This window comes from Trichechus manatus, unplaced genomic scaffold (assembly GCF_000243295.1).
Source record: "Trichechus manatus latirostris isolate Lorelei unplaced genomic scaffold, TriManLat1.0 scaffold00123, whole genome shotgun sequence".
Classification (NCBI taxonomy): Eukaryota; Metazoa; Chordata; class Mammalia; order Sirenia; family Trichechidae; genus Trichechus; species Trichechus manatus.
This window is the reverse complement of record NW_004444059.1, coordinates 8,643,385-8,665,758: the sequence shown is the minus strand read 5'-3', so window position 1 is coordinate 8,665,758 and position 22,374 is coordinate 8,643,385. Positions and strand designations below refer to the sequence as shown.

Here is a 22,374-nt window from a genome sequence, read left to right as displayed (position 1 = left end):
ATCTTAGGTTTTACATTTAGGTCTATAATGTATTTTAAGTTCATTTTTGTGTATGATATGAGTGAATGATTGATGTTCTTTTTTTTTCCTTTAGTTCTCCAATTGTTCCAACACCATTTGTTAAAAATACTGTATTTCCCCAATGGAATTACAGCATTCTTGTCAAAATTAATTGACAATTCTTTATAGAATAAAAGAATTCCATTTATCTCTGTCTATATCATACTGTCTTCATTACTGTAGCTTTATAGTAGGCCTTGAAATCAGGCAGTGTAAGTCCTCTAGTGTTCTTCTTTAAAATTGTTTAGGCTACTCTAGGTCTTTTGCATTTTCATTTATATTTTGAAATAGCTAATAACTTCTTTGAAAAATTATACTTGGATTTTTTTTGGAATAGATTAAATGTATAGATCAATTTGGAAGTGTTGATATTTTAACAATATTGAGTCTTCTGACTCATAAATATGGCATATCTCTCCAGTTATTTAAATGTTTTAAATTTTGTCTCAGCCATATTTTGTATTGTATATTTTTGATGCTATTGTAGATGGTATTGTATTTTCATTTCAATTTCCAATAGTTCACTGCTGGTGTATAGAAATACAGATGATTTTTTAAAAAATATTGTTTGTACCCTATGAACTAGCTAAACTCACTTATGAGTTCTAGTAGCTTTTTTGTAGATTTCTTAGGATTTTCTATGTTCACACTGTGCTAATAAGGATACATTTACCACTTCCTTTCTAATCTGTATGGCTTTTTTCTTGTTATATTGCACTGGCTAGGATCTCCTGTATATTGAATAGAAGTTATAAGAATGAGCATGTGTCTTAGTTATCTAGTGCTGCTGTAAGAGAAATACTACAAGTGAGTGGCTTTAACAAACAAATTTACTTTCTCTCAGATTAGGAGGCTAGAAATCTGAATTTAGGGTGCCAGCTCTAGGGGAAGTTATTCCCTCTCCGGTCCTTGTCTCTTTGAGTTTCTGCTCCTGGGCGATCTTCATGTGGCTTGGCATCTCTCTTCCCCCATCTCTACTTGCTTGTCCTAATCTGCTCTTTTTATATTTTGTAAGAGAGTGACTCAAAACACATCCTACACTAATCCTGTCTCACTGACATAACAAAGACAACCCACTTCCAGATGGGATGATAACCACAGGCATAGAGGTTAGGATTTACAACACGTATATTTAGGGGGCACAATTCAATCCATAACAGCCTCTTTCCTGGTTTCCAGATTTAGGGGGAAATATTCAGTCTTTCACCATTAAATATGATGTTAACTGTAGTCTTTTTCCTAGATGCCCTTTATCAGGCCAAGGAAGCTCCTTTCTAGTCCTTGTTTCGTGAGCCTTTTTATCAGTAATGGGTGTTGGAAAATGCTTTTCTGCATCAGTTGAAATAGTCATTTTTCTCCTGTTTATTCTGTTAATAGAGTGAATTACATTGATTTTCTAATGTTAAACCCAACTTACAGCTCTAGGTTATCTTTTTATATATTATTAGATTTGATTTAGCGTCTAGTTTTTTATTTCCTCGTAATCATGAGAATAATTGTGGCCTCTTAAAATAACTAGGAAAGTATTCCCAACTCAGGCATTTTCTGCAAGACTTTGTGTAGGATTTGTATTAAATTCTTCTTAAATGTTTGATAGAATTCTACAGTAAAGACATTTATGTTTGGAATTTTTGGTGGGGAGATTTTTGATTATAAATTTACTAACTAACAGATTTATAGTTGTTTCGAATTTTCTATTTCATCTTGACTCAGGTTTAGTATTCCTACATTCTTTATTCTGTTACATTGATCTTTATCTTTATCCTCATGCCAACACCATACTGTATTGGTGGCTTTCAGAGAATATGTCCATTTCTCATGAGTTACCAGACTTATTGCTTTAAAGTTATTCATAATGATTCTCTTATTATCTTGTTAATGTTTTTAGGATCTGTAATGACGCCTGCTGTTTCATTCTTGACATTGGTAATTTGTGTCTCTCTCTCTTTTCTTTACCAGTCTAGCTTATGGTTTATCAATTTTCTTGAGCTTTTCAAAGAATTAGATTTTTGTTTAATTGATTTTGTCTATTGTTTATCCGTTTTCTTTTTCATTGATTTTTGTTCTAATTTTATTAATTCCTTTCTTTTTCTTATTTTTATTTTAATTAGCTCTTCTTTTTATAGGTTCTTAATATGGAAGCTTAGGTCGCTTATTTTAGACCTTTGTTATTTTCTATAAAACATTTAAGGCTATCCATCTACTTCTAAGCACTGATATAGCCAGGTAGAAATTGTTTGTTTCAATTTCAAAATTTATATAGAGTATTTTAAAGTTGATCTTTGGGTATGTAGATTTTTTAATTTGTTTTTGACACTTTAATTATTTATCCTTCCAATATAAAAGTGTAAAATTTAAAACCTTGAAAAGAATTTTAAAATAATGCCTTCACATTATTCATCCTTAATTATATGATTTATTGATCGTTATTTTTTGAAAATCCATAATTTTAAAATTAGTTCTCATCCTTTTTCCTCTCAAAACAATTACTGCCAACTAAACTAATTGTGTTTAATGTCAGACCATACATTAAACTATCAATATGGAATTCAAATTGAGAGGTACTACATGTTAAATAATTTAAAGTGATTCCAAGATTTAAAGCAAGATATAAAAAATTTTTAGGAAGAATTCTGAGAAACAGAAGAGAATACATTGATCAGACTGGCATATAAACATTCCTTGCTTACTGTGCATGCGTGTATTTATTATAACATGTGTAACTACTGATTTATTTGGCTCTTTCCCTCTGGATCATGAGCTTCTATAAGGCATGTTTGTTTCTTTTCTCCCCTGCTTGTCTTTATTCATCACTTACTTAGTGTCTAGACTAGGACAGCCATTCTATAAATATTTATGGATGAAGAAAAATGTAGTTGAATTTTGTAAATAACAAGCCAACATAGTTTATCATTTTGATTTTAAAGATGTTACAAAGGGAATTGATTATGCAATTTCCACTAATGAAAATATGTTTAATCTTTCATGATTGAACTATGATATTAGCATCTTATGATCTAGTCAGCTTTCTTACTGTTCTTTATGTTATTTTATCATTTGAAAATAGGAAGTGAAGGATCATTTCTTGTGAAAAAGAAGTCAAATTCAATTAGTGTGGGAGAATTTTACCGAGATCCGGCCTTGCAACATTGTTCACCAAATTTGCAAAGGCATTCCAATTCACTGGTAAGTTAAATTGTGATTTGTGTGTATGTGTGCGTGTGTGTGTATATGTCTTTTGCTGGCAATGTCTTGATAACTAAAATTATATGATGAAGCTAGGAACTATTGGTACAGAAATTTCCTGATGTATGAAAATTTTTACACATAATTAGAAAGCAAATTAGACCTAAATTATATTAAATTCACACCTGTAAACTTTTGAGCATGTAGAATATGAATTTGAATTTGTTTGGGGTATATATGTACTACGTACACCTAAAAGTGGTTTTACTCTTCCTTCTTTTCAGAACTCTGTATCTATGGAAACTAGGCTAAGTTATGCCTAATGGTGTGGCTAGGCCCCATCAACTCTCTAGCTAGAAATTATAATTTCTGAGAAAACCAGATAGGAGCCTGAAGGACACTGAGCAAGATAGAGTAGCATAATATCATTGTTTATCAAAACATACATTTATTTTGTGTAATGAAAATTATTTAATTTTTAGAAAATTATGATTATTTCAACCTCGTGTATGTTTAGCAGTTATAGAAGGACTCTGGCATATTTACATCAGGGGTTTGGTAATTCTAGTGGGGAATGTTGAGAGTCACTGTATTTTTAGGTTCACTTGGTAAGATCTACGCTAACCTATGCTCTAATTTTGATCAGAATTCAGTGCCAAACAATATGAGATTTCTTTTACGTTGATTCTAGATCAAGTGGGCAAAATGAATTTTTATAAATGAATAGGTTAAATTAAGTTTCAGTCTTCATATATGCCAATTCTAACTTATATAAACAACTTAGTAAGAAAAAATAATTTGGCTGTTGAGTGAAATTATATGTATATATATATTTGTTATTCAATCTCCCTGCTTTTCAATGTCCTTATATTTAAAGTAAAGAAGAAAGAGTAGGTACTTTCTTCCTAAGGTCATTTTTATACTAAAATGGATTGTTTTATTTTATCTTCATGATTGGGCTCTTCTCTGTATCTGCTTATATTTATCATAATTATAAATAACATTTTCCTATTAAAACTTCATGGGTGTGTCCATATGAAATATTTTCTTTTCCTCCAAAAAAATGACAGTGATTTTATTTAAACATCTTTATTTAATAGGGACCTATTTTCGATCAAGAAGACTTGCTGAAACGAAGAAGAAAAATATTATCTTCAGATGATTCACTTAGTATGTATTTGGAAATAATCATAAGTAAATAGATAAGTTGGGAAAGAATACAGTGCTTTGTTAAATTTTCTCTGCTCAAATTTTCTTAGTGCCAATTTCATCAATTTCAAGTTGTATTCATCTAATGTTTCAACAGACTATAGAAGAATGAAATACATTCATAGATTTAAAAATTTACCTTTTATGAGTATTACACTGGACATTTTGATCCTTCCCATAATTTTTCTGAAATGCAAATAATAATCCCACCAATTCTACTCTGTATCCCCTTCTTCAAGTGTATTTTTTATTCTACTTATGCTTCCTGATATATTAAAATTAATATTAAATAGTTATATACTGTTTATCTGCCACTAGAATATAAGCTCCATAGTTTGGTTTTCAGCTTAATTTCCAGCGCCTAGAGGAGAGCTTGACACTAGTAGGTGCTCAGTAAACATTTAGCAAGTGAATTTAAGTTATTTGCTTGTATTTCTGTTGTTTCTTTGTTTTTGACAAAAGGGTCATCAAAACTTCAATCCCATATGAGGAATTCAGACAGCACTTCTTCCCTGGCTTCTGAGAGAGAATATATTACATCCTTAGACCTTTCATCAAATGAACTAAGAGATATTGATGCCCTAAGCCAGAAATGCTGCATAAGTGGTCATTTGGAGCATCTTGAAAAGCTGGAGCTTCACCAGAATGCACTCTCAAGCTTTCCACAACAGCTTTGTGAAGTAATTTAATTTATCCTTATACCACTCAGGATATTTGAAGAGCTTTTGCATTTATATCTAATTTACTATGGTTAAATCTTGAAAAAGAAGGTTCTGCTTTTGTGTCAATAGGAAGTAATTTTTCCATTCTTCCAGTTTTCACACAGATATCTTAGTCTGTGTGGTGTTCAGAAAGTTTTTTGAGGGCAAGCAATGGAAATGGACAGGAGTCTTGGGTAGTGGAAACAGTTAGGTGCTTGACTACTAGCCAAAAGGTTGGTGGTTCGAACCTACCCAAAGGTGCTTCGGAAGATAGGCCTGGCAATCTGCATCTGAAAGGTCACAGCCTTGAAAACCCTGTGGAGCAGTTCTACTCTATACACATGGGGTCATCATGAGTCAGAATCAACTCACTGGCAATTAACTACATCACTGGAAATGGAGAGCTGCTTAAAAATGATTTCTAGGTTCTGTCCAGATGATATAGTGTACATGTTAAAGTATATCAAGTCTACATGTTAATTATGCCTTTAATTATCTAATTCTAGTCAGAAAACTAAGTTTTTACTAAGTGTTTAAATTAAGTTAGGTAAACTAGAATTAGACATGGTTTGATAGTACTGGCTCTGGCTCAGCTACCAATTTTATAATAATAAGAACGTGTCACTTGGACTGTTTCTAAGCCTTCCTTTCCTTATCTGCAAAATGCAGAGGCTCAATTAAATGATCCCTAAGGCATTTTTAAGTTCTAAAATTATATGAAACTTAAAATTTGATTTTTTCCTCAGTGTTCCTGTTTGGTTAAACAAAGTATAAAACAGTCAGCTAATAGGGTAGAAACAAAAACGCAAACCCATTTCCGTCAAGTTGATTCCGACTTACAGCGACCCTGTAGGATAGAGAAGCACTGCCGCATAGGGTTTCCAAGGAGTGGCTGGTGGATTCAAACTATCGACGTTTTGGTTAGCAGCCGAATGCTTAACCACTGCGCCACCAGGGCTGATAGGATAGTCCTCTGAGTATTGACTTTTTTCATCATTTTTATGTATTATGCCTCAGAATGGTATTTATAGCCAAAGAAGATACAATTATAAATTTAAATTATAATTATCTCAATACGAATGTTTAAATTCTTAAACTGAATTTTTGGACTGAACTTAAAAGTTTGAGAAAGGATTATGCCTGCGGTTTTTTTTTTTTCGTAACTTAGTTTCGTTGTGAACACATTTTCCCTTTTTCTAATCTGTAACGTTTACTATAATTTTGTGACCTTTTATAAGCAATATGGCATGAATTCTAAGTATATTTAATGGTGTCTTTCAAAGAAAGTTTATATATCTGGAGAGAGAAAGAATAAAGATAAGCCTGCTTCCACTCTTCCTCTATCTAAAATGTGTCCTTTTTCCCTCTTCCACATCTTTGCCTGGCTGAATCCTCCATGTCACCTAGGTCTTGGTTTAAATATCATTTTTTTCACATTCTGCTTACTTTCTCCTCCCCTTCTTCGCTACAGACAAGGTTGGGTACCCACCTCTGGTTTACATTTCCATAGAACTCTATGCTTTCACCCTAAAACTCATTCACTTAAAAATTTTGAATTAATGTATATTGCCCCCACTAAAACAAAACAAAACAAAAAAGCCTGTCTTAGAAGAAGTACTGCCAGAATGCTTCTTAGAAGTGAGGATGGTGAGACTTTGTCTCGTATATCGGATATATTATCAGCTTGGTAAAGTAGAGGGTCAGTGAAAAAGAGGAAGACCCTCAAGGAGATAGACTGACAAAGTGGCTGCAACAATGGGATCAAACATAGCAATGATTGTGAGCATGGCGCAGAACATGGCGGTTGTACATAGGTCACTGTGAGTCGGAATCGACTCCATGGCACCTAACAACAACAAGCCCTCACTAAACTGTGAACTTCTTGAGAAGAGGAACTGTTTCAGGCTAGTTCATGTCTATCCCCAGTGCCTCCTTAGGCTGGATATATAGTTTAAAAAAAAACGAAAAGAAAAGCCTGTTACCATCGAGTTGATTCAGACTCATAGTGACCCTATAAATACCCAAACCCAAGCCCTTTGCCTTTGAGTCGATTCTGACTCATAGGCACCCTGTAGAACAGAGTACAACTGCCACATAGGTTTCCAAGGAGTGGCTGAGTGGATTCAAACTGCCGACCTTTTGGTTAGCAGCTGACTTATTCATTTAACAAACATTTATTGACGGCCTACCAAGTGGCAGGCATACATTAATTCCTAATCCCTCAAGTGTCAGGCATACATTAATCCCTACATTAATTCCTAATCTCTCAAGTGGCAGGCATACATTAATCCCTACTTGGTAGGCCTTCAATAAATGTTTGTTAAATGACTAAGTGAAAGGAAACATAGATTCAGCTAGGTCAGTATAAAGAGAATTTGAAGAGAGCGTGAGTAGGTGATGTATTAGGGCATCAATGAGTGGACCAGCTACTTACTTCCTTAGAAACTTTTCTTGGGGAAACTTCAAAATGTTACTGCTAGGTGGAACTTCTGTGTATTGCCTGAAGGGACACAATTGTGCCTCTTTTTACAAAAATATTTCCAGATTAAACTTTGGGAATAAATAATTTTAAAATCTGTTCTCCTGAGTAGCTGGTAGAATCTAAAATCAAAGTGGAAATTTTGAAAACACAAGAAAACAACTTCTTGGAGGAAGAACCATCCATAACACCTCTAAACCACCTCAAATTTTTAGAATTCTTTGAGAGAATAAATATGTTGACACATGAAGAGGAGCAGAGAAATATGATTGTTTTTGGTATTTTAGCCCTTTGACAGTAATCAACACCAAAGACTTCAAAAAATTGAGATAATATGTAAATGGAAGATCTGTCATTGTCATTGTAAAGATAGGAATAGCTTAAAAATAGAAATTTAAAACAAAAAGTTTCATTAAGAAGATTTAAGAGAGGGAGGTTCTAAAATGAAACATTTATTAATATAATGACTACTTTTATGGTTAAATCTTATTTATATTAAAATATATGTTTTTAAAACATAGTATTTAAAAAAATGTATTCTCAGGATTATGTTGTTTTACACATTCATTAAATCACTAATTCAAATGTTTATTAAGGCTTACTCAGCTTCAGATGTTTATTAAGGCAATTCTGCATCCATATTATGCTCTTTGCAGGAATGATTTACAAAAACAACTTTGTTAAACTCTGAACCTTATTTTGCTTTTGACAGTCTACCTTTATATTTTGCCTGGTTTTACCTATATTATAGCAGAGACAGTTGGAGATAGTATACTGAAGTTCTGTTGTGGATTCTGTTTATGATTTAAAAAAAATAATTCTTGATTCTAGCTACTTAAGGTGTAGAAGGCAGAGATTTTAACTAAGCTTAAATTTCTCAGATGATTCATTTTAGAATTTTTAAATATTATCTTTTCAGACTCTGAAGTGTTTGACCCATTTGGACTGGCATAGTAATAAATTTCTCAGATGATTCATTTTAGAATTTTTAAATATTATCTTTTCAGACTCTGAAGTGTTTGACCCATTTGGACTTGCATAGCAATAAATTTACAGCATTTCCTTCTTACTTGTTGAAAATGAATTGCATTGCCAACCTTGATGTCTCTCGGAATGACATCGGGCCCTCTGTAATTTTGGATCCTGTGGTAAGGTGTCCAACCCTGAAACAGTTTAACATGTCATATAATCAGCTGTCTTCTATGCCTGAGAACCTCGCTGTTGTGGTAGAGAAGCTGGAGCAGCTCATTTTAGAAGGGTAAGAAGGGTATTCATTAAAGACAAAAGGGCTTTCTTTCACTGACGTTTCATAAGATTGATAAAATGTGCTGACATTAGGAGTTTAAACAGTAATATGATAAAAGACTGAGGCAGTTAATATTACAGCTTCTACCAACTGACTTAACATTTTCACAACAACTAATTTCAAAATTAATAAATCTGCTTTGATGCGATTGGTAAATTGTTTTGATTGTTTCTTCAAAGCATACCAGTATGTAACTTAATCCTCATTTTGTTTCTTATGACTAGAAATAAAATATCAGGAATATGTTCCCCCTTGAGTCTGAAGGAACTGAAGGTCTTAAACCTTAGTAAAAACCACATTTCATCCCTGTCAGAGAATTTCCTTGAGGCTTGTCCTAAAGTGGAGAGTTTCAGTGCCAGAATAAATTTTCTTGGTAAGTGTTCTGTGTGAGTCTCCTCCTTACCAGGCTTCTAAGTATTATAGGATGAATCACATATGCATATTTTATGTGGGGAATTAAAGGTGGTGTTTCAGTTTAAATATTGTGCTGGAGCGTGAAATAAAGAGTTATCAGGTTTCTATTGTTGTGTGCTAAAATGGCAATTCCTTGTCCTACAAGTAGTCATTACGTTGTGTTTCCTATTAGACTGAACTATTAAACTGAAAGCGCACATGGCTGCCTTTGCTGAGGTTAACCATCCTTACACTAGAACACTGAGTTTCATACTGAAGTTTCTTCAGAAATTGTTTTGATTACTAGTGTAATTACTATTATTATTATTGATTTTTTTTAACAAATCAATCATTTTATAGTTTTCAGATTATAAAATTAATGTGTATTCAATGAGCTCCTGTTCTGTGCCAACATATTACAGTAATAGATACTATGAGCATCACTTTTAAAAAAAAAAATCAGAGAATATGCTGTGTTCTAGTATGTGAGATAATACTAGGGAATTATATACATTTGTAGCTCATCTGAAAATGTTAAAATTTCTAGTTCTGAAAGTTCTAATTTTAAGGGGCAGTTACTTTTTATAGCAATTAAACAGGAACTCCCCATGTTTTATTTTTTTTTAATGGCACTGGAGACCACACGCATTTTGCCACCCTTGTTATTCTATTCTATGTTCTACACCTGGCTTGGTAAAACAAGTTTTAATGCTATTTAGTAGCAGAATAAAATTTGACTATTTATTTAAAAATATTTTATCTTACGTAACTTTCAGAAACAAATAAAGATAAAAGCCATGTTAATTTATATAGTATTTTCCTCCTTCTCTCTCTCTCTTCTCTGCCTCTCTTACTCCTGAATACTGAGCATGTACTTACCTTGAGCCTGGAACTGAGGATAGAGTGGTTCACTCACAGTCCGTGTATTTAAGAAACTTAGTTAAGCTCAGAAGCCAGACATTAAACAAATGATGACACAAATAAATGTAAATATGTAAAGTGCTGTGAGGAAAAGATTCAGGGTATTATGAGGGTAACTCAAGGGGTTCTAATCCAGACTGTGGAGTCAGGGAAGCATCTCGGTGTCCATGACGTTTATTTTGGATCTGGAAGGAAGAGCCTCCAAAAGGACCCTGTCATGGCATCTCATTCTCACAACAGTCTTGTAGGGTAGGACAGATATTATGACCTCTGCCTGACTAACTGAGGAAATTGAAGCACTGAGATGTGTGTGTGTGTGTGTGTGTGTGTGTGTGTGTGTGTGTGTGACACATTGATGCAATTAACTAGTTGTTGTGTAAGTCTGAATAGAACCTAGGTTCAAAAATCTTTATGAACCTACTACACTTAATGGTTTCAGAAATAGCCTCACATTTGAAATGATGTCCTAGGGAGGTAACATCTGAGTGGGACCACTAACCATTAAAATAATCCCATGTGAAACAAAGTTTCAGATCTTTGATTTTATGAGTATTTTTGTTTTGCATCTGAACCTTGAGACTCTTTAGTTCTTAAGTTTCTTAAGAACTGTTTAGTTTATTGGGCTACAAATGCTTTTTGGAAATACGTGAAGTTTAGTTTGTATCTTCCTGCTTCTTCGGCAGAAAGCTACTAGAGGTGTCCTGGAACATTCTGACTCTTGAAGCTTTTCTAGATAAAGCATAATCCATATTTTTAACCTTGAAAGTGCTATGAAATTATTTCTCAAGCCATTTTCATAGAAACAGAGATTGTTAGATCTTGAAAGAATCTCAGAGATATTCTGGTCTAGCTGCACTATTTTATAAATGAGAAAAAAGGCTGTATGATTTGTCACAGTGTTTCAATTGTATTCCATGGAATTTTATTCCTAGGAGGTACCACATACTCTATTTTCCTCTTGAAAATTTATAATATTTATTAGCATACTGGGGACTCTTCAGATATTTCACTTTATTTTACCTAATGTTTCCCAAACTCTTATGATCATATGATCAAAGAATACTTTTAGTAACACTCATAGACTACTTGTTAGGCGATATACTCTGGAGAACTTTTATCCTTATACTATATTGCCTATAGAGCAATGACCTCATCTTAACTAATTATATCTGCAGTGACTCTATTTCCGAATAAAGTCATATTCGGAGGTACTAGAGGTTAATGAAGTGTTTGAAAGTGTTTTGTTATAATTTCTTACAAGTAACTTGAACTAATCTATAGTGTATCTCACATAGTGACATCATACATAATTTGAAATGAATATCCTAATTTCTACTTTGTACACATATTAGGAGGATTAATTTATATTTAAACAGTTATTTAGCTTTCAGATTAAACAATTCTGATAACAATAGTATACTGTTTTATTATTTAGTTGTGGCATTAAGGATGTTACCTTATTTTAAAAAATAGATTTTTTTTTTTTATTGTCAGTATGAGAGTGGAAATTAAAGTAACACATCATTGGTAGCTGTTTTTATTGTTGAATCTAGCAGAAACCTAGTTAAAATGGTGAAAATGTCCATAATCTTATTTTTATTTTCTTTTAGCTGCAATGCCTTTCTTGCCTTCTTCCATAACAAGCCTAAAATTATCTCAAAACAAATTTACATGTATTCCAGAAGCAATTTTAAATCTACCACAGTAAGTTTATTGTTTTAATTTTAAAAACATATCAGCTGGAACTGAACCTTCAGAAACATGATTTCAATTTAGGCACATAAATGCAATTGATTTCTGTATAATCTCAGATTACTGTTTTTAAATATATGAATGTTTGATTTTCAGTAAACAGGAGACTCAGGTCATTTTTTTGTCTTTGTTTTTGTTTTTCTACACTTTTGGATTAATTTAGTGTATCACTGTGTAGAAACTAGGATTATTTGATTAATTGTTGCGTTATTACCATCAGATAAAATTGACTATCACTTTGACTTTTAAATTCAATGTTCTCAGAGGTTGTATGTTGCCAATATAGTATTAACTTTGAGATCATATACTTAAATTATGTTTGAGTGAGATTTTTGGTGAAAATAGAACAATTTATGTAGTTTCAGGTTTTTGTGTATTTTTTGTTAATTTCATTTAGACATTAATAAGATTTTCAGTGTATTGTCACCCTTAAATTCTATTCTAATTGTAGCATATATTATAAAACTAATTCATAAGTATATATGTGCAAATATGTAAGTATATATGCAAATAATAGTTAATTATAATCTAGCCATAGACTATATCAAATAGACAAATAACAGTTAATGTAAATCCAGCCTTAGAATATGTCAGACACAGTTCTAACTGTTTTACGGTGAATTGTCTCTTTAATGTTCCCAATAATCCTATAATATAGCTGCTGTTATCTCCACTTTATAATGAGGACAGTACTTCATAGAGAGATGAAATAACTTGCCCAAAGTCGCGGTTATTAAACGCTGGTGGTTTCTCACATACAGGCACCTATAGAATACAGATGATGCCACATATTCCCACTACTGTGTTTGAAGGTTAAGTAATTATGAAAGTTGAATAAGATATACATGCCAAAAAGAAGGTCTAGAGAAGTAAAAATATTATCTAGTCCCTAATCAGACTTTACCTTTAAACACCACCTTCAGACATACCTTTCCGGCATTTTCTATGTGTTCTTTCTTTAATTTTGTTCTTTTATTTCACAAATGAGCACACTGTTGCCCAGCCATCTTAATTTCTGACTGAGGCTAAAGAGGCATTGCTTTTGGAAGGCCTACTGATTATGAACTTTGTCTCAACTACATTGTTTGTTAGACTTTGTATTAGTTTACTGGGTTTGCCATAACAAATTACGAAAATTATGTGGTCTAAAACTACAGAAATGTATTGTCTTACAGTTTGGGGGCTAAAAGTCTTAATTCAGATATTGGCAGGGCCGTGATCTCTCCTAAGTCCCTTGGGGAAGATCCTTCCTTGTCTCTCCCAGCTTCCGGTAGCCCCAGGCATTCCTTCATAGCAGTAGATCTCTAATCTCTGCCTCCTTCCTCACATGGCCATCTTCCCTCTGTGGCTCTTAATTTCTTAAAGAGTCTTAAAGAGATTAGGACCCATACTAAAGGACTCATCTTAACTAATTACATGTGCAAAGACCCTATTTCCAAATAAGGTCACATAAGGACTTGAACATACCTTTCTGGGGGACACAAGTCAATCCATAATAGACATATTGTCTTATCTGTAAGAAGGTCACCTTCGCTTTCTTGTGTTCCACCCATTTTAATAAGATAACAGGCAAAATCCAGCAACATTTTAAAATAAAAGCATAAATGTTGCTTTGCAGACCTGAACCTTTGTCTAGCAAGCAGTATCACTAAGTGAGCTTAGAATTAATTAATTCATCATGCTTCAGATATGTGGATTAAAGGGGATCAGTATAGAATTGTAAAAGTCCAGTTGACCTTTCCATAGTCAAAAGTACCAAAATCGCTGAGTGTCTTTATTCTTCTTCACACATGCACTTATACGTGACTCATATTTTTCTGCTATTTTCTACAAACTTTGGGTAGCTATTCTTGTGTGAAAGCAATCAATTTGCATTGAAGGCTTACTGTATGCAAGGAACCATGCTCAGTGTTACAATATTTATCAATACCGAGATAAACTGGTAGAAGAAATGCCCATACCCAATATTAATTAACTCTAGGACTCAATTTCTGAAGAGTCCTCCCAGTAATGAGCAAAAATTAAAAAAGAGAAATAAGGTTAAACTTTGTGAATATTGTGTAGAATTTTAATGACCATTTTTGCATTTGTTAGTTATTTCTCATATGAGCCCTGATTGCACAATGGTTAAAGCGCTCAGCTGCTAACTTAAAGGTTGGTAGTTGGAATCCACCATCAACTCTGCAGGAGAAATGACTTGGTGATCTGCTCCCGGAAAGATTACAGCCTGGAAAACCCTATGGGGCAGTTCTACTCTGTCCTATAGGTCTCCATGACTTGGAATCCTCTTGACGGTATACAACAACAATTTCTCATGCACCACAAACATTTCTAAAACAGGTTTCTCTGTCATTCTTAGATTAATATATGTAAGTATCTGAAGTAGAGAAATTGGACCTCAATTTTGTTTTTAATAGGCATTATTTATTTAAATATCATTCCTAGTAAAACTTGCCTTTTTTCTAGCTCTTTTCCATATAAACCTATATATACATGCAAACACACATGTACACTTATGTGTAAATAATGTTAGTTTTAAAGTTATGTCTGAGTTTCTGTCTTGTGAAAATTACCTGTGATGTTAATTCATGTATTTTGAAAACACTGATTTGGTTTTTATCTTGACATTTTATTGTTTTAGTTTGCGGTCCTTAGATATGAGCAGCAATAATATTCAGTATCTACCGGGCCCTGCACACTGGAAATCTTTGAACTTAAGAGAACTCTTGTTTAGCTCTAATCAGATCAGCATCTTGGACTTGAGTGAGAAAGCACATGCATGGTCTAGGGTAGAGAAACTACATCTCTCTCGTAATAAACTGAAAGAGGTAAGAGGTCATCTTTATTTGTTTAAAATTATTGCCAACTTTAAGATATGCTTTCCTAATTTGCACTATCACAAATTATCATTTTAAAATTTAATTGGTGTTTCTTTCTTTTTGAATAAGCTCTAATCCTACCCTGAGGTAAATGGGTAGAGTAAAACCGCAGAATTTTCTTTAAAAACCATTTTTTTGTGTGTTTTGTTTTTGAGGAATTCTACAAGTATATATATTTAATTATGAATACATATAATGCTTTAAGTGTGTCATTCTATCACTAAATGTCTGCTCTGTTAACAGACTCTCAGGTGTTCTCTACATTTCCCTAGTTGTCTCTGGGCCATATATGTCCTGTGTTTTTCCGCTGACATTCTTTCCTACATTCTTAAATTTCTGCATACCTCCACTGTGCTCCCCCGCTGCCCAAATGTCTTTGACAGTTATAAGCAACAGAGAGCAAGCAACATAGGTCAGCCTCCTTTGCTTCTCTCTGTTGCTTCTGTTATAAATCTGAAATTGGTTATCCATTTTTCTCAGAAAATTTTTTTTGGTCAAATTCAAGCCTATTGCCTGTAAAAATAAAGATGAATTAAGTGCCTGAAACTGTGAGGTTAGGAATAACTGTGAATACTTGTTGGTACTTGATTTTTTTTTTTTTGCCAGCAAATTAATGTTTTATATTTTATAAAGTAACATATATTGGCTAAAAATTTGGAACACAGGGGAAAAAATCTTTGATTAGGATGCCACTAAAAGTGTAGTCATTTAATTGTATTTTAAGAACATTAGGTTGTATTTAAGTTTGCAGTGACTGGACCTTTATAATTTTATTTAAGAATACAGTGTGAGGGGGCAGAATGAAGCCACTGATTAAAGGATTTTTGTAACTATAAGAACTTTTTTATCTTTAATGTTGTGAGATGAATCATGTTACCAAGGGAGATTGGGTTTCTCAAAATTATAAGTGACATAGGTTATGTTGGGTAAGTCCTTTATACCTATGTTTTTTGTTTTTAAACTTTTATCATAAAAAACTTGGAAAAGACTTTGGAAAAGTTTTAGAACTCTGTTGAAAGTTGCTGATGGAATCTAGGAGGCTTTTCTTGTTTCCTGTCAGCATCTTGTTTCTGGGCAGCACACATTTCTTCCTTCCCACCAACAGGTTTTGCCCTTTTTTATTTCATTAAGATTCCTCCTGAGATTGGCTGCCTTGAAAATCTGACATCTCTTGATGTTAGTTACAACTTGGAACTGAGATCCTTTCCCAATGAAATGGGAAAATTAAGCAAAATATGGGATCTTCCTTTGGATGAACTGCGTCTTAATTTTGATTTTAAACATATAGGATGTAAAGCCAAAGACATCATAAGGTTAGATAATTTTATTTCTATTTGTTTTTATTACATTTGTTTCAGATTTCCTTGATCTTTCTTTTATGGCTATGTAATTATAATTTAGGCAAAATAAATAGTGCTATTTAACATTAACATCCTATGTGTCAATATTTGCATTAAATGAATGGGTTTATATGGTACCACTGCAGAGGCTTTCCATTTCTTCCTACCCAAGCTAGTGTTGAGAGAATGGATTCTCTTCTGAATCATGCTTTTCGGTAGAAATAGACTCTGAAACGAAATAAATATTCTTACTGTTTGGTCTCTTGTTATTAATTAAACAGTCTGAAGAAATAGAGCAGTGTATAACTTCTCACATGACATTTCATGTAGCAAATATTTAACAAATGCTTATTATATCTTAAGGTATTAGAGTTACTTCAATGATATCAAATTACTAACGTTGATTTTGCCTATTAGTAACCTACACCTTGAACATTTTTGAAACAATCAAGCTTCCCAGATGTCACTGTTTCTGGTCTTTACACTTGAATGACTTCAAATATCTTTGATATTAGAATTTATCCATCCTTTGTTCTATTTCAAGTAGGTTAGTCTTATTGTTATCTACTCATGAAATCATCTGTTCTCTTTTCCATTAAGTTACTCCTGTCTATATTTATCTTGGAGGCTTCAGCTCAATTATCACTTCCCAATATATACTTGACTATAATATCCACCAAAGCAGGCACCATGGCTGTTTGCTCACTATTCGATTCTTGGCACCTAACTAACATAGCCTGGTACATAATAGATAGTTGTTGAGTTACAAATGGACTACACTTACTTAATTCTCTCTTGCATATTTAAATTTACCTTTTTTGTCTCTTTTTATGAGGTTTTCTAATCTCCTTAGCTTGTCTTAATTTGAAAGGGAAGGGTTTGTCACCATTGTGCTAAGTATGACTATCCTTGATCTACATAATTATTTCCTGTGGATTTTTGTCCCTGAAACTAGAGAAGATTTTCATGTAAGAATTGGTTTAGTTACTACTACAAATTTAGAAGAACCAATTTTGAATGTACTATGCTGTAGTATCAAACCACTACATAACTATGTATTTTTAAATGTGTTTAAAAAATTTTAGACAGAAGACCGGGAAGAGTTTAGAAATTGGAGGCATCGTTTGCTTTTTATAAATTATTTTTATTTTGGTGAATTCAATTCTTAAGAAATATACATTTGAACCATTGATTTTCTTGTCTATTGGTGGTGAAAACGTAAATTAAGTTGTGTATGAGACACTGTGTAGGAATCAACTCAATGGCAATGAGTTTTTTTGGGTGAAAAAATGAGTTATTTCAATATCTGATCTGTCAGATCTTATTTTTTTAAAGCATCAAAGGCATCAATACAAATAATGTAGCTTTTTAGTCAGATTGTCAGAAATGTTGGTTAGATTCCTATTAGTTATGGATTAGTCAATAGTCTCAAAAATTCACTTATAATGTAGTTTGCTGTTTTAAAAATACCAACATTTTAGTATAGTTTAAAATATATCACTCTATATTCATTATAAATTTGAGAATATTTTAAACCTATTATTTTAAAGGTGGTTTTGTTAAGCCACCTATAGCAATTTTAGATAGTTTTAATTATTTTAGCATAAAGATTGATTAGGTGTAGCAGTATGTTAACATCTGTTGATAATGTAATAGCTTATATGTATTTATTTATAATGTAGCCAATGTAATCTCACTGTCCGTATAAGACATATATATGTGTACATATGATATATACCTGTGTATATATCTGTACTTCTTATATACCATATATGAATATATATACACAAATACATATATAAGGTAACCAATATGACTTTACTACTATCAAAGTATAGTATAACAGTATACGTATGTATTATATCTTGGTTCTGTGTCATATGGACTTAGTAAAATTTTATATTTAGATAAATTTAGAGTTTTATTTGTACTCTTTAAAGAAATCCAGATATATGTACTGTGTTCTAATGAGTATTATAAGTATATCTTGGCATTTTGATTATTCCTGGTGGTAGTGTAACATGTCATTATGTTTGATAATGCTGCCGATCATTATCACTAACAAACATCACTAACAAACTATATGCATTCACACTACATTTAAAAGCATGCACTTCATTAGTTATATGAGCTATGCACTCTTTTGCCTACTGTATATTTTAGAACAGTATGAAATTTAAAATAATCAATGCATAAGAACTCACCTAAATCTCAAATGCATTGTTAAGTGGTTTATTATTTTATTTTTGTCTTTCAAATACCAGGTTTCTTCAACAGCGGTTAAAAAAGGCTGTGCCCTATAACCGAATGAAACTTATGATTGTGGGGAATACTGGGAGTGGTAAAACCACTTTATTGCAGCAATTAATGAAAACCAAGAAATCAGATCTTGGAATGCAAAGTGCCACAGTTGGCATCGATGTGAAAGACTGGCCTATCCAAATAAGAGGCAAACGGAAGAAAGACCTGGTTCTAAATGTGTGGGATTTTGCGGGTATTTATTTCTCTAGACTTTTTAATTTAGTCTTACTTTTCTTTAGAATGGGGATTTAAAATTTGAGTTTAAAGGGATTTAAAATGTGAGTTTTCCGTTCCAAGACTGCAAACAGAGACGGTGGAACCTATGGAATTATTCCAAAGCCGTTTACTTCTAATTTTACTCTTGCCACCAGAAGGAGAGGTGCATGGAGAGGAAATGTTAGGAACCAATCAATGGCAGCTGAAGCTGAGTACTTGGATGGTTGCTGACACATATGCTAAAAGTTGTCAATCACTAGTAAAAACCCAAGTATAGCTTTTTAAACCTTGTTGATTGCTTTTCTCTTCTCACTATGCTAAAGAGTAAATAGTATTGCCTAAAAGAATATTTTTAAGGATTCTTGCCTATTGTTTGGAAAGCTAAAAAAAAAAAAGTCCGCAATCTTTATTTAGGTCGTGAGGAATTCTACAGTACTCATCCCCACTTCATGACTCAACGAGCATTGTATCTTGCTGTCTATGACCTCAGCAAAGGACAAGCTGAAGTTGATGCAATGAAGCCTTGGCTCTTCAATATAAAGGTGATCTAATACAATTATTTGAAAATAGAAAATAATTTCATTGTTTTTTGTTTGTAAGGTAATTTTTAGGGCAAATAGTTGCTTAAACAGTCTCTTCAAATCATTTTTTAAAAGAAAGTTGGAAGCACTGAAGTTTTGAGTTGGTACATTTTCAAAGTAATTAACTCGTGACCAAAATAGTGTGTTCCATATTGATGAGTATTATAGATACCTAAAATCCTTTTAACCTATAGAATTAGAAAATATATATGTTAAAACCATTTTTGATCATTTAATTTTTTAAGTGGAACGTACATTTTCCTAACTTAAAATAAACCGCAAAGAAAAGCTATCCATTCATCACAAAACAGTGATGCCCTCAGTGGCAATTTAGTACTGTTCCTTCAATCCTACACCTTTAAATGGTCCCAAATTAATATGTTCTTATATTTGGAACCTCCTCTTTGCACCTTCTCCCTTGGTGCCATCTCGTCAGTTATTCCTTTAAATAATATGGCTTTTTAGAATTGTGTCTAAAGTAAAAGTGAAGAGCTGATGAGTTGTTCTGACCTTAAAACGATATGTCTTGACAGTTTGGCGTATATTCTGCCTGCATACAGATTGTTTTGTTATTTTGGTTTTTTTTTTTTTAACTTCTTTTTTTCTTGACTTTATTAGGTGTAGCTAGCAGAAGTGAGCAAATATTACAGTGACAGTACTACTTGTTTTCATGCCCCCCCCATTGTAGTCTCTATATTGAATGACTTCAAAATGAATTCAGGAGATTAAATTCATAGATGAGGAAGAAAAAAATATAAAACATTATGTTATTTTGATATAACTTTTTTATCAAATGCTTATTTTACTCAGAAATCCAAAGCACACTTAAAGATTAATCCATTTTAAGGCGTGGGAAATAAAACCAAACTAGACTACCCCTCCCATTGCCGTTGAGTCAGTTCCGACTCAGTGATCATATAGGACAGAGTAGAACTTCCCCATAGTGTTTCCAAGGAGCAGCTGGTGGATTCAAACTCTGACTGCTACTGCAGTTCAGACCACTTGAAAAGTGGCAGTAATTGAATTAAGAGGGAGCAGAGAAAATGACTTAAAATTTCTTAAGTTTAAATTTTTTCTTAGTTCTAAGAAAGGAAATTGTTACATTGATTGAGCTATTCCCAAATTCATCAATAACTAAAGATAGTTGTTCCTTTGCTTTTCTTGAAGGTTTCTAATTTCTCATTTTTATTCAAGTGAATTTTATAGAAAGCGAATATCAACAGAGATGTAAGCAGTCCCAATTTCAAAACATACAGCAGAGTATTTTGTGTCTTTCCCCGTAGGCACGTGCTTCTTCTTCCCCTGTGATTCTTGTTGGCACACATTTGGATGTTTCTGATGAGAAGCAACGCAAAGCCTGCATAAGTAAAATCACCAAGGAACTCTTGAACAAGCGAGGGTTCCCTGCAATACGGGATTACCACTTTGTGAATGCCACCGAGGAATCTGATGCTTTAGCAAAACTTCGGAAAACCATTATAAATGAGAGCCTTAATTTCAAGGTAATATGGTTTATGCCTAGTGTAGGTTGGTAGATCAATATAATTTATTAATTCTGATGTTATACACCTGCTTAGATATGTCAGAAATCTTGAGAAGAGAACATTCATCTTAAAATCATGGGATGTTTTTCCATAGCTATTCACATTATTAAAGTACTTTTAATTTTGCTTATGTATACCATACCTCATTTCAAATTCGTAGAAGTGGGGTCAAAAGTAGATGATCCTCGGAAGGTGGCAATCTTAGAGAATGTTTCTGATGCCCTTTTTCCCAGTTTCCTGCTGTAGTGAGTCTATCAATAGGATACAAGTGAATATTAGGGTATTGGGGTCATCTTTCTTTTGTTATTCTTTGACTGTTGTTTGTTCATCTGCACCTTTCTTTTGCCTGATCTGTACCACTTCGTGCCTCCTATCTTGTCACTGTGATCTCTATTCCAATTCTTCCCTTAGCAAAAGGAGCCCTGGTGGTGCAGTGGTTAAGAGCTGCAGCTGCTACTCAAATGGTCGGCAGTTCAAATCCACGGCTACTCCTTGGAAACCCTGTGGGGCAGTTCTACTCTGTCCTATAGTGTCACAATGAGTCGGAATCGATTTGACAGCAATGGGTTTGGTTTTGGTTATCGTGAGGTAGCTCTTTCATTTGCTTGCCAAGATCACTGATATGGTTTTCAGCAACGTCCAAGAAATACTTTAGTTTATAAAACAACTGAGTGTTCATTTTAGGAATTATGTTTTTAATTTCCAAAGTTCTGTTCTGGTGAGTTGTTTCCTGTCAAGCCAAATTTTAGTAATTCATAGGATTCATCAAACATACATAAATCGTTCATCAGGGAGAACCCTTGTTTCTAAATACTTTCAGGAAAAAGAAATCTCTAGGTTCTACAGAGAACATAATGTAAACTGTACTGAAAAACACCCTGAATAGTTGAATATGACAAACACAATAGTAGGTTTCATTGTTAGTCCCTGTTGGCTTAGCTCATTAGCACTAATGATCAAGATCGTGGCTTACAATGAGGGTCCTATTTTGCCTGGGCAGTCTCAGCATAATTATTAATAGTGTTCCACTACATTCTCAAAAGAATTCCAGTTTGAATGATAAATTATATGGTCACCTAGTTGTAACTCTGTGTTGCCAGTAAGCTTAGTTCTGTTCTATTTGGATGTTTGGATATTTCTTATCCAAAACTAAATGAGCCATTAGTTATAACTCCGTGTTGCCAGTAAGCTTAGTTCTGTTCTATATGAATATTTCCTATCCAAAACTAAATGAGCCATTTATGATGTGTTGGTCTTTGTGCTGCCCAGGGAGAGAATTTGTATGTTTGTATCTTTCAGTACACATCTATCACTGTCACTAAAAAGCTTTACTGATGGTGGGACAGTAGTAGCATTTTATGTATGAAGAATGACATATTACTTATTTGCAGATTTTTTTACTCTTTTGTGGGACATGTAATTAACAAGTAATATGGCTTTTTGAAAAACAAATATACATCTGATTGAATGTTCTCTTTATCCAGGTGGTTTTCTTCTGAGACTATC

General features: G+C 33.1%; 1 protein-coding gene across 1 annotated transcript in view; it reads left to right on the top strand.

Annotated features, from left to right (window-relative positions):
• The window catches only part of LRRK2 (leucine rich repeat kinase 2), a 155,486-nt gene that overhangs the window by 63,064 nt on the left and 70,048 nt on the right, over positions 1-22,374 (top strand). The window contains exons 21-31 of the mRNA XM_023738875.1: positions 3,128-3,246; positions 4,347-4,416; positions 4,918-5,135; positions 8,643-8,893; positions 9,166-9,314; positions 11,866-11,959; positions 14,649-14,835; positions 16,018-16,199; positions 18,491-18,720; positions 19,158-19,285; positions 20,608-20,826. Coding sequence (XP_023594643.1) covers positions 3,128-3,246; positions 4,347-4,416; positions 4,918-5,135; positions 8,643-8,893; positions 9,166-9,314; positions 11,866-11,959; positions 14,649-14,835; positions 16,018-16,199; positions 18,491-18,720; positions 19,158-19,285; positions 20,608-20,826 — 1,847 coding nt within the window. The remainder of the gene's footprint in view (positions 1-3,127; positions 3,247-4,346; positions 4,417-4,917; positions 5,136-8,642; positions 8,894-9,165; positions 9,315-11,865; positions 11,960-14,648; positions 14,836-16,017; positions 16,200-18,490; positions 18,721-19,157; positions 19,286-20,607; positions 20,827-22,374) is intronic.